Source organism: Brachyhypopomus gauderio, chromosome 4, assembly GCF_052324685.1.
Source record: "Brachyhypopomus gauderio isolate BG-103 chromosome 4, BGAUD_0.2, whole genome shotgun sequence".
Taxonomy (NCBI): Eukaryota; Metazoa; Chordata; class Actinopteri; order Gymnotiformes; family Hypopomidae; genus Brachyhypopomus; species Brachyhypopomus gauderio.
The window spans coordinates 10515264-10528600 of record NC_135214.1 but is presented as its reverse complement, the minus strand read 5'-3'; the positions used below and the strand labels follow the sequence as shown (position 1 = coordinate 10528600).

The window sequence follows — 13337 nt, the reverse complement described above, 5'->3', positions numbered from 1 at the left end:
TTCAGGCATATCGTCTTAGTGTAACCTTGAGAGGGACAACAAAACATAACCAACCCAAGCCATCGTCCTTGTATCCACGGGCACGCGAATCGCTCCGACAGCCCAGGAACAGCAGCAAGAATCTCCGATCTGATCCAGGAACAGCAGCAAGAATCTCCAATCTGATCCAAGAACAGCAGCAAGAATCTCTGATCTGATCCAGGAACTGCAGCAAGAATCTCCAATCTGATCCAGGAACAGCAGCAAGAATCTCCAATCTGATTCAGGAACAGCAGCAAGAATCTCCAATCTGATCCAGGAACAGGAGAGTCAATGCTTTGCAGTGTTTATGAATTTCAAAGTGTGATTTGAATAGTACTTAAACCCACTGATTTGTAGCGATCTGTATTTGTTGGGCTGTGGGTTGCCAGGCGTTTGTTTATCCTTGCGTTCTCAAGGCAGGGCAAGGCACTGCTGGACGTGGGTGTTCGTAAAGACATGATCCATAAGTCTGCAGGCAAAATGAGCTTCGCGGAGGCACTGAGAGCAAGATCGCAAAATGTTGCAATTTGGCATTTTATATAACAAGAAATTTATGTAAATGTTACTCGTGTCATTTTTATGTAACGAGAAATAAATATGTATATTTGTTTTCACTCCTGCGGATCGGAGCAAGAAGTCGACCTGCAGTTGGCGTGTCCGGGGAAGTTGGCATGGAGTCAGATTGCTGTGTGCCACGTGCATCAGCAGGGGGCGTTACTGAGGGCTCGTGACCCACGACAGTGAACACTTATGTCCAATGAACGCTGATGTCCTGTGAACACTTGTGCCCCACGGATGCCTATGTGATCTTAATCTAATCTAACCCTAATCTCAGCACCACGGGCAGTAGTTCACCAGTCCTGCCATGAGCAGGACACTGGGTCTCCTACAGAACCACGAGAGGTCAGGACACTGGGATTCTTACAGAACCTGAAAGGTCAGGACACTTGAGAGTTCAGAATCTCCTACAGAAGCCCGCGGGCCTGCACTGAGTTGGAGATGTGCAGCTGCTGGTCGCTGCTGCTGTGGACGTGTTAGGTTGTCATGTTGTGGTGAGTTTGATTCCAGCTCGGTGGCTGTGAGTGTGACCCGGTGCCCAGGCGCCTGGGTGGAATCGCTGCCGTGAGCTTCCACCATGAAATATTCAACAGGGTGTCACATCTGTGGAGAAGAGCAGTCTGATGTGAACTTTCTGCCGCTTTCACAGACGTGTTTACACTCCAGTTAGGAACAAAGTCACAAATATAGATGTGGAATAAAAACCAAACAAATAGCAGTCATTTCTCTATTTTATTAGATATTACTTCAACATCATTCATTTGGCAAAGTGGCGTAAAAAACATAGTTTGCTTTTTCTTACCTAAATATTTCATACGTATTAGGTACCTTGCACAATAAAAACAGGAACATATTTACAGATACATTAAATATTACATGAATTATAAATATTATTCCTTTACAACATGTACATATTCATAAAGCAAACAGATTTAACTGCTGAAAAAATACAGTGTGTCTGTACACATTGTGGAGTAGGTTTGGGGTTTTCTCACATGGTGCTGAACACAAGGTGGGCTGGATGGGCCAATGTGTCACTGACCTGAAATACTGACCTGTGGATCGGGACAAAGACCAGACGAATTCAGGAAAAAGAACCGACAAAGCTACCCACTTCTGCCTCTACGTTTGACACGATTTTTAACTGTAGCTAGCAGACAGGAAGTCATCATTCATTTGATTTAAAACTGACAGATTCACATCAGTCTGATTCACATCAGTCTGATTCACAGCTGTCTGAGTTGCAGCTGTCTTCACCTTCGTTAAGACTTCACTACTCCTAACATCAGCCCATGGAAAAATGACCACATCACTCTATATATACAGTTGTGAGAAAAGGTTTGTGAACTCTTTGCAGTTCAAGCATGATGTTCTATTCTATGTGTTTCAGGTCTTTCACAGCTTTACTGGAGAGAAAAGCTTCTCAGGAGAGACTAAAAGTCTCTTTCAGTTGGGCCATACTGTCTTCCATACTGTCTTCCATACTTCCAAATGTATAACTCTTTTATTAATAAATGTATAAAATAATAAGTGTAATTTTTTCATGGCAGAGCAAGTGAAGTCCACACCTCAGCTCTCTATATTATGTGTTACTAATATATATGTTACTATATTACAGCTCTCTATATTATGTGTTACTATATATGTTACTATATTACAGCTCTCTATATTATGTGTTACTATATATGTTACTATATTACAGAAGTTACTCTACAGGTTCATGTAGATTTTCTTTCCATTCCATGTATTATTTTATTTTACTATTTTCGCAATTGTTTTCCAGTAAAGTTTCAGTAAAAGGTTTTGTGTTGTTAAGTACATTGCCATTTATGTGGATATTATGACAGATAATGGTCAGATCACAGTTTAAATCACACAGAAGCCCAGATGCTTCACAAATCTTTTCTCACATCAACATAGATTTTTTTCTAACTGATTATTTTAAATGATCTGTCTTAATATTTTAGCAGATGTACTAAATAAATTTCAAATCATTGTACACTGATGTAAAGATGAGGCACAATCTGTTTGTGTAGAGTTCATACCACACACAGGACTCTTCACAGTGAGCTTCTGATCTCCACCTCGCTAATGGCCAGGTGTACAAATCCTGCCAAAGCACTAATGCTGATGCGCTGATGAAGTGAGATGTGAACATAATTCCAAGCTGCCCTGGAGATGCTGGAGCATCCCGCAGAGACCTGGTCACTGCTCAGAGGCAGAGCAGCGTCAGGCAGAGCGACGTGCACCTGGGCAGTGACGCTGAACACCGCTTATCTTAATGTGCTGTACCAACCATGAACACGCTGCCACCACGGTGAGTTTACATCTCAGAACGGCTGGCATTACTAACATAGTTCGTGTTCTTTTGGCTGTTTCGTTTGCCAGTGTGTGATGAGGAAGCCTTCAGATAGAGACCCTGCTGTGCTACCGTGATCTCCCATCTCCAGCAGATACCAGAAAGTCCTTCAAATCCGAATGGATTTTGCACATTGACAAACAGGAGGACACGGTCACCTGCTTCTGAACAGACAAAGAGATTCTGAGGGACCCTTAAGAGGTACATATGAATCAGACTCATACACCCACGCACACACACACATACACACACACACACACACACACACACACACACACACACACACACACACACGCACACATGTATTCATACACACACACACACACACACACACACACACACGCACACATGTATTCATACACACACACACACACACACACACACACACACACACACACACACACACATGTATTCATACACACACACACACACACATTCATACACACATTCACACACACATTCACACACACACACACACACACACACACACACACACACACACACACACACACACACACACAACACACACACACACACACACACACACACACACACACACACACACAGGGGACTTAAATGAAACAAAAAGGAAATCGTAATGTCTACACGTTTTTCAGTGTTCAGGATGCGTTCCAGGACTTTGCTTAAAGACCCTGTTTAAATTTTGCACACTACTCATACACATACATCATTACTCCTTCTACAAGATCCTACACACACCTGCACATGGTCTGCTGCATTTGACACTATTACCAAGGTAATGTTGAACATTTCCACACAATGAGCAAACTCTACATAAGAACATAAAGGTTCATGTGGGTGGACAGTCGAGATCCATGAACTCTACAGAGATTCTCTACGTAAGACACACACTGGCTTATAATCCCAGGAGTCATTGCAAACCATGAACACAAGCACACAAGAGAGAATCAGCATCAGATATCTGTCTGTGGTTGAGCTCTATGATGTAGTGAACAATTCTAGCAAATTAAGAAGTTTAAATGGCTATATGATCACTACACACATCGTCACACATGAGTTATTTTTTCCATCTTGTGTTAATCATTTGAGGTGCCGCTCAACTCACAAAGTCATGGCTCATTGGTTAAAAATAAATCTCCCTGGATTAGGTTGCTGACAGGATAAAAGAAGGATTGCTGAATTACTGTAATTAAAAGCACTAAATATCTGTGACTTATTGTCTATAAAAGAAATGTTGCAACAAAATGGTATAGATATATGTTTATCACTAATAATATAAATGGCTGTTTTGTTTATAAATTTTTCTCTGTCTAATAGTTTGAGTGATGCCAGCAGCATCTGAGTGCAAGGATGGTGTAGAGGGCATGGTGGGCGTAGAGGGTGTGGTGAGCATAGAGGGCGTGGTTGGTGTGGTGAGCGTAGAGGGTGTGGTGGGCATGGTGGGTGTGGTGGGCGTAGAGGGTGTGGTGGGCATAGAGGGCGTGGTGGATGTAGAGGGTGTGGTGGGCATGGTGGGTGTGGTGGGTGTGGTGGGCGTAGAGGGTGTGGTGGGCGTAGAGGGTGTGGTGGATGTAGAGAGTGTGGTGGGCATAGAGGGCGTGGTGGGTGTGATGAGCGTAGAGATTGTGGTGGGTGTGGTGAGCGTAATGGGTGTGGTGGGCGTAGAGGGCATGTTGGGTGTGGTGGTCTCCGTGTCAGGTGGAGGGTGTGGTGGTCTCCATGTCAGGTGGGGGGTGTGGTTGTCTCCGTGTCAGGTGGAGGGTGTGGTTGACTCCGTGTCAGGTGGAGGGTGTGGTGGTCTCTGTGTCAGGTGGAGGGTGTGGTTGACTCCGTGTCAGGTGTAGGGTGTGGTTGACTCCGTGTCAGGTGGAGGGTGTGGTTGTCTCCGTGTCAGGTGGAGGGTGTGGTTGTCTCCGTGCCAGGTGGAGGGTGTGGTGGTCTCTGTGTCAGGTGGAGGGTGTGGTTGACTCCGTGTCAGGTGTAGGGTGTGGTTGACTCCGTGTCAGGTGGAGGGTGTGGTTGTCTCCGTGTCAGGTGGAGGGTGTGGAGGTCTCCATGTCAGGTGGTGGGTGTGGTGGTCTCTAGAAGAGAGACTGAAGGGGGAACACAGCAGGGTGGGGGGTCAGTATGGGGCCGAAGGACGGCCGGTGGAGGATTGGTGGGAATAAGGCAGGGCGGGGCAGGGTATGGAATGTCACAGCAGGAGGGTGGATGCCAGGGGGACCTGACACCACCGACACCTGTGAAGGGGTCATGAAGGGCGTAGCAGCAGGAGGGCAGAGCTCAGGCCCCAGGGGCAGGCGTGTGACGGGCACCACCTGAGGAAAGAGTGGAGGCTGGGGGGGCAGGAAGGTGGTGTGGTGCTGGAGAAGCGCGTGGCGGATGGTGATGGGTGCGGGGGGCCATGGGAGGAGGCACGTGGACAGGGTGGAGCACAGGAGAGGGCACTGGGATAGCCAGCCGGGGCAGGACGGGCTTCAGCTTGGTGGCGAACACCTGCTGGTGTAGGGCGTGGGTGTGGGCACGTGCACGCAGAAGGCGGAGCCTCTCCAGGCTGGCCACGTGGACCTGGAGGCGGGGCCTGCTGTAGAAGGGGCCATCCTCTTCGGGGAGCGAGCTCACACACAACTGACCCGGCTGACCCGGTTTAGCATAGCTGTCTTTCTCTGCCATTGCAGGGACCTGCACAGTCGCAGCACACTGCTGACAGGCCCGCACGGGGGCAGCCAACCCTCTGCCGGGCATTCTGAGATATGGCGGTGCGTGTGTCAGGGTATCGGAAGACTGGGGCTCGGTGCCCTGTCTGCTCGGGGTGTTGATCTGCGCAGGGTGAGGGTCCGGCTGACAGCAGCTGTTATCCACGCCTGTTTGACCGGAGACACTTGGTGTCTGACAATCAGCTGCACTGCTCACCGCGTCATCAATACTGCATGAGGTTTGCTCTGCTCCATTGGAGCTGTCATGCTCTCCTTTTAAAAGGCTGCAGTGTGCGTTTGACTCTTCTTGGCTTCTCTGCTCCACAGAAAACACTGCGTTCTCACACTCACTGTGTTCAGTGGTTAGAGATACTGCACTATCACCCTCACTGTGTTCAGTAGTTAGAGATACTGCACTATCACCCTCACTGTGTTCAGTAGTTAGAGATACTGCACTATCACCCTCATTGTGTTCAGTAGTTAGGAATACTGTGTTCTCACCCTCACTGTGTTCAGTACTTAGGGATACTGTGTTCTCACCCTCACTGTGTTCAGTACTTAGGGATACTGCGTTCTCACCCTCACTGTGTTCAGTAGTTAGTGATACTGCGTTCTCACCCTCACTGTGTTCAGTAGTTAGGGATACTGCATTCTCACCCTCACTGTGTTCAGTACTTAGGGATACTGTGTTCTCACTCTCATTGTGTTCAGTAGTTAGGGATATTGCGTTCTTACCCTCATTGTGTTCAGTAGTTAGTGATACTGCGTTCTCACCCTCACTGTGTTCAGTAGTTAGTGATACTGTGTTCTCACCCTCACTGTGTTCAGTAGTTAGGGATATTGCGTTCTCACCCTCACTGTGTTCAGTAGTTAGGGGTACTGCGTTCTCACCCTCACTGTGTTCAGTACTTAGGGATACTTCGTTCTCACCCTCATTGTGTTCAGTAGTTAGGGATATTGTGTTCTCACCCTCACTGTGTTCAGTAGTTAGGGATACTGTGTTTTCGCCCTCACTGTGTTCAGTAGTTAGAAATACTGCACTCTCACCCTCACTGTGTTCAGTAGTTATGGATACTGTGTTCTCACCCTCACTGTGTTCAGTAGTTAGAGATACTGCGTTCTCACCCTCACTGTGTTCAGTAGTGAGGTGTGATGTCTGATTGATCAGCTTCGGTCTTTTTCCGCCATGCGTCGAGCAACATTTTTCATCCTCCAGCCCATCGTCTTCGGTCGAGCCATCTGGCTCCCTGCCCGTCTTACACGGCACCTGACACACACACCGCACCTCATCACAGCTCCCCTCCCTGCCCTGTGAGTCTCTGTGTCTCCTCTTTTGCCCCTGTCTGTTCCACAAAGCCCCATCTCTCTGTGGCCATGGAGTTGGCCTTCCAGTGTGGCACATGTGAGGGGGGGTGGGGGTGAGGGCAGGCCCTGTGACAGCTCCCTCCCCCGCTGCGGGGCGCGGGGCCGTCTCCCCGCTGTTCCTGAGCACCGTGCGATGGCAGGACTCATCAGAGTTGCCTGCAGAGCCGCTCACGCTGCCTGATGCCTCCTGTCTGCTGGAGCCCAGCTCCCCATCCACAGCTGGAGACACGCTCCTGTTTGCAGCCTGATTCGGAGTTGATTGCTTTGACTTCTGTAATGGTTGCTCTTGCTGTGAAGTGGCGCCTCTAAATTGGCTATCAAGTCCTTCTCGGCTCTTGGCTTGTCTGTGGAATTTCATGCGTTTCTGCGTTGGGCTCTGATCGGCCTGGCCGCCGTCCTCCGAGCGTCTCCATCTGCTTCTTTTCTGTCTCTTCTTGTGCCTGCTCCTGTAATGGCGGTGGTCTGTAGCGCGCCCTTTGTCCTCCGTTCTCTTCCTGGTGTGCGTCCTTCTTCTGGATCGCCTGCCCCTGCTGGGCTTCCTCTGCCTCTCGCAGCTGTCCGAGTCTTCGTGGTATCGGTGGCTTCTTTGTCCCGCTCCCTCCGTTCCGTGGCTGGACGGAGCCTCGTCCGTGCCGGGGGGCGGGTTGGGCTTGCCGTCCTGAACGTTGGGGCCTCGTCTGACCTGTGACCCTCTGAAGTCAAAGTGAAGAGGGTTGCAGCTGAAACCCAAGGATGGTTCTGTGGTGGTGAAGGACACCATCTCAGAAGGCCACTGAAAGATGGTCCTACTGTCTCTACCCAGGACTGCCACGAACGGCGGAAGGGGTGTGGTGAAAGCCGTCTGCGCTCTGGCACTCCAGTGCTCCTCTGGTCCAGAACCAGGTGACGGGTCAGAGGTGTTTAGTGGAGGCTCCTTGTCCTGACTCACACTGCTGCTATGCTCAGACATAGTGGTTTCCAACGTGGTTTCCACTGCCGTTTCTATGGTGGCTTTTACTGTGGTTTTTTCCGTAACGTTTTCCACAGAATTTTCCAGGTTGAGGACAATGTGAGGTCCACATGGAGAGTGTGGGGACACGGGCATGTCCTCTGCATAGACGAGAAAAGCACACAGATCAGGGGAGGCATGTAGATCAGTCCCCCCTCTGGATGTTTCTAGGGAACCCTGGCTCCACACCTCACTGGGGTCTGGGGACTGATCTGGGGACTGGTGTGGGGACTGATCTGGGGACTGGTGTGGGGACTGATCTGGGGACTGATCTGGGGCCTGGTGTGGGTACTGATCTCGGGTCTGCCCCTCATGTTGCGCTCCAGAGCAGGAACAAGCCTCCTCCCTGTCCTGCAGCTCAACCTCACCATTTGACTCCCTGGTGGGGCAGTTGGTGAGGTGGAGCTCCGGTGTGCGGGTGGTTTGGGACCTCCGGGCCCCTGCTGACGGACCCTCGTCTGGGCACTCGCTGAACACTGCAGCCGAAGACTCCAGCTTCACACAGGCCTTCTTCGGGAAGGAGAAGGAGAACGCAACTTTGCGTCGCAGGGTCTGCTTCTTGGACTTTCCCCCATGCGGCCATGGCGTCTGCTTGCTGGCAGGGCAGCTGCTGCCCCCGGTGGGCTGGGTGTCTTGGCGGGCCACAGGCAGCACCTCCCCACAGGCAGCGGGACAGCAGGCGTCTCTACAGCTGCTCTCCACAGCCACCGTGGTGGATCTGAACATGGGCCCGCTCCCTGGGGCACTACGGTACACAGGAGAAGCACAACAGAAGAAACGGAATAAAACTACATAATCCACCGCTGAACAGCTTCAAGTACTGAAAGACTCGAGAGGGGCTTCAGAAAAATAAATATCATTTATGTCATCAGATGTAATAGCTGTATTTATAACTTTATTGTACAGAGCCGCCATGTTGCATGCAGGGTGCTAATGAAGTGGGCTGTGTGCAACACAGGAATAGGGGTGGAGCAGGGGTGGGGTAGGGGCCGGAACAGGGGTGGGGTAGGGGCAGGAGCAGGGGTGGGGTAGGGGCAGGAGCAGGGTGGGGCAGGGGCAGGAACAGGGGTGGGGCAGGGGCAGGAGCAGGGTGGGGTAGGGGCAGGAGCAGGGTGGGGCAGGGGCAGGAACAGGGGTGGGGTAGGGGCAGGAGCAGGGTGGGGTAGGGGCAGGAACAGGGGTGGGGCAGGGGCAGGAGCAGGGTGGGGTAGGGGCAGGAACAGGGGTGGGGCAGGGGCAGGAGCAGGGGTGGGGTAGGGGCATGAGCAGGGGTGGGGTAGGGGTAAGAACAGGTGGGGTAAGGGAGGAGCAGGGGTGGGGTAGGGGCAGGAACAGGGGTGGGGTAGGGGCAGGAACAGGGGTGGGGTAGGGGCAGGAACAGGGGTGTGGTAGGGGTAAGAACAGGGGTGTGGTAGGGGTAAGAACAGGTGGGGTAAGGGAGGAGCAGGGGTGGGGTAGGGGCAGGAACAGGGCTGTAGCAGGGGCAGGAACAGGGGTGGGGTAGGGGCAGGAGCAGGGTGGGGTAGGGGCAGGAACAGGGGTGGGGTAGGGGCAGGAGCAGGGGTGGGGTAGGGGCAGGAGCAGGGTGGGGTAGGAGGGGGCTGGGGTCGCACCTCTGGGCCTCCCTGCGCTGCTCAGCCAGCTGGTGCAGCCGCAGTAGTGCCCTCTCCTCTCTGCGCACATCCTTACGGGACCTCGAGGACACGTTACGGGCAAACTCCCTCTGTTTCAGATCCTTCAGTCTCTGCAGATACACACACACACACACACATGAACATACACGTGCCCACACGTGCGCATACACACACACATAGGCACACTCATTCCTCCATCTCTCCATCAGCACGGTGTGTTGTGGGGCAGGTCTCAGAGCACCACAGTTACGCCAATACAAACCCAGCGTGTGAGTGTGGAGCTGCACCTGCTTTATAAAGCCCTCTATCTCTGTATCAGACACCGAGGGACGCTGTGCAAAACAGATGAATATTCTCTTGAAGACTGTGGAAGGGAATAAGGTGGAATAAAGGCATCTGAGCACCAATGTCATGCTTCATAAAATCCAGTTTTCAGTGCGAATGAAGAGTAACTGTGGATGAGGTCACTAAACTGCGTGAAATTGTCCTATTTACATCACACAAAACTCACTGATACTAATCTGCATCCGCTTGCTGGTATGAAAGTATTTCTGCCCTGAAAGCAGGATTGAAATAAACTCCTCTGTGTTCAAACACATGTGTGCATGCATGTGTTTGCGTGTGTGTGTGTGTGTGTGTGTGTGTGTGTGTGTGTGTGTGTGTGTGTGTGTGTGTGTGTGTGTGTGTGAGTGCGTGAGAGAGAGCAAGAGAGAGAGACAGAGACTTGGTTATTTCTGTTTTATACAATAGCAAAGTAAAGTAGCTTTTATTGATTTTGTCGTTGTCTTCCTGTTATATATAGATATAACCTGCAAAAAACCCAGAAACTAAATGTCATTAACATCGGACTGGCATATTTATGATAATATCCTCTTAAAACATTAAAACATCTCCACTGTCCTGCAACAGCCATCACATCTAATTACCGATCTTATAAGCTCTCATTCAATTAGGTGTTTATATTTAATGTTTTGCTTTGAGAGGACAGCTTTTCCTGGTGATGAGGCTTTGGGAGTGAGACAGTGAGTGTTGTGTACAGGCAGTGTTGTTGTGTGTATGCAGTATTGTTGTGTACAGGCAGTTTTGTTGTGTGCATGCAGTGTTGTTGTGTACAGGTAGTGTTGTTGTATACAGACAGTGTTGTTGTATACAGACAGTGTTGTTGTGTGTATGCAGTGTTGTTGTGTACAGGCAGTGCTGCTGTGTACAGGCCGTGTTGTTGTGTGTATGCAGTGTTGTTGTGTACAGGCAGTGCTGCTGTGTACAGGCAGTGTTGTTGTGTACAGGCAGTGTTGTTGTGTGCATGCAGTGTTGTGTGCATGCAGTGTTGTTGTGTACAGGCAGTGTTGTTGTATACAGGCAGTGTTGTTGTGTGTATGCATTGTTGTTGTGTACAGGCAGTGTTGTTGTATACAGGCAGTGTTGTTGTGTGTATGCAGTGTTGCTGTGTACAGGCAGTGTTGTTGTATACAGGCAGTGTTGTTGTGTGTATGCAGTGTTGTGTACAGCCTGTGTTGTGTGGGTGCTGTGTACTTTAGGATAGTAACAGTTTGGACCAAAACTACCATCCCAGTTCTAATATTAGGGATTTGTCTCCGTGCTGTTCTTCTCTGGTTCAGTGGTGCTGTAAGTGTAAGACCCCACTGCTGGAGGAGAGTGGAGGGGCCAGGAGACGGCACATACACACCAGTGATGGTAAAGGGTCTCTTAGCACAGAACAGGCCACTAGGGTAACTGGTCTGATCTCTCTGTGTTTCTCTGTGTCTCTCTTTCCCTTGGTCTTGTTCGTTCTCTCTCTCTCTCTCTCTCTCCCTTCCTCCCTCCCTCCCGCTCTCCCTCTCCCTCTCTCTCTCTCTCTCTCTCTCTCCCTCCCTCCCGCTCTCCCTCTCCCTCTCTCTCTCTCTCTCTCTCTCTCTCTCCCTCCCTCCCTCCCTCCCGCTCTCCCTCTCCCTCTCTCTCTCTCTCTCCCTCCCTCCCGCTCTCCCTCTCCCTCCCTCCCGCTCTCCCTCTCCCTCTCTCTCTCTCTCTCTCTCTCTCTCTCTCTCTCTCTCTCTCTCTCTCAGTGTGGGCAGATTTAGCTTTGTTCAGTAACAGAGCTTCATTGTGAGTCTGGGCATCAGTTTTATTTCTGTCACTCTCAGGTGAATTGTAGCAGCTGATATTCATCGATTGGAAATGTGTTTAGGGGGAGAGTTGCAGAACGATCTTATAATGTGAGTGACCTGTATTTCAAATGAATGGATGCAGTTTCATCATTGTGAGCCAGCTGCAGTCCTGTTGGGGCGAGCACACCTTCCTATCCTACTACTGGACTATTCACTTGTGTGTTTGACAATGTGTCTGTGTGTCTGTGTGCCCCACTGCTGCTGGGACCTGTAACACACACGTTGTGATGTCTGCTGGTGTGATGGGGGTGGCCCCCACAGCGTGTTTGTGCAGCGTCCAGTGTCCAGCAGGGGGCGCAGCTCTTCCTTGGGCCCTGGACAGTCACTGTGTACCAGAGACCCAGCCCCTCCTCTCTGCTCTTCATCTATTACTCCTTAGAGCTGTGTGTGTGTGTGTGTGTGTGTGTGTGTGTGTGTGTGTCACATACTCTGTGATGCTGATTTCCCGTCCATAATCTGTCCATTTCAGTCCTCTTGCACTACTCAATATGAAGGTTGCAGGCGAGGGGGTTGTAGATTGTGTGGGTCGATAGATCATTGAGTGTGTTATTGACAGCCAGGTGGGAGACGCCCTGTGCTTAGTTTCTGCATGAGTCAGTGTGTCGGTTAATGCCAATATCAAACACACTCGAATTAAAGCTTTAACTCACTATTAAGGGTCACTCCCGTGTTTGTGAACACAGTTCTCCTTTCTAAGCCTGGCTCACATCAACACACACCCAGACACACCCAGACTACAGGACCTGAACACACACCCAGGCTATAGGACCTGAACACACACCCAGACTACAGGACATCAACACACACCCAGACTACAGGACATCAACACACACCCAGACACACCCAGACTACAGGACCTGAACACACACCCAGATTACAGGACATGAACACACACCCAGACTACAGGACATCAACACACACCCAGACTACAGGACATCAACACACACCCAGACTACATGACATGAACACATACCAAGACTACATGACATGAACACACACCCGGACTATAGGACATCGACACACACCCAGACTACATGACATGAACACACACACCTAGACTACAGGACATCAACAGAAATGGTTGATGGTTATTTCTGTAGACTTTTCAAGTCTGCATAATATCCCCTTTATCTGCTCATGAAACATGGCACATTTTTCTGCATCACACTGCCCAGAATTACCCACATGTCTGAGTAAATTACATTACCGGCAGTATTGAAAGTGTCCAGCAAAGATCTTCTTGCCACAGGGCAGAGCGCAGTTTGAGAACTCTCTATTCATTACTGCAGCTCTGAGCCTGGCTACATATCAGCAGAGTAAACGGGCTGCGTGTGACGACGGGGGAGAAGACGCGTGCCTGCACCAGCACACGCGTTTATACACACGGCAGTCAGAGGACGAAAACAGCAATAACAACAATCACAACAGCAGTGGCACAACAACAACACCACCACCACGCCTGAGTGCCCGTCGTCCTCTGGGCCTGTGATCTATGGTGCCTGAAATTAAAGGCTCGTCGTGAGGAGCCAGAGCCTCCTACTCTGCCCAGTGTCCCACACACCTGCTGCA

At 50.4% G+C, this 13337-nt stretch overlaps 1 protein-coding gene across 2 annotated transcripts in view; it reads right to left on the bottom strand.

The window, feature by feature from the left end:
• Nucleotides 1-1303: 1303 nt before the first annotated feature.
• The window catches only part of znf804a (zinc finger protein 804A), a 44757-nt gene continuing 32723 nt past the window's right edge, over nt 1304-13337 (bottom strand). For both annotated transcript variants that reach the window (XM_077002138.1, XM_077002139.1), the window contains exons 3-4: nt 9583-9713; nt 1304-8714 (exon numbers count right to left, since the gene is read on the bottom strand). In XM_077002138.1, the coding sequence (XP_076858253.1) occupies nt 5204-8714; nt 9583-9713 (3642 nt within the window). In that variant the 3' untranslated portion in view covers nt 1304-5203. The remainder of the gene's footprint in view (nt 8715-9582; nt 9714-13337) is intronic.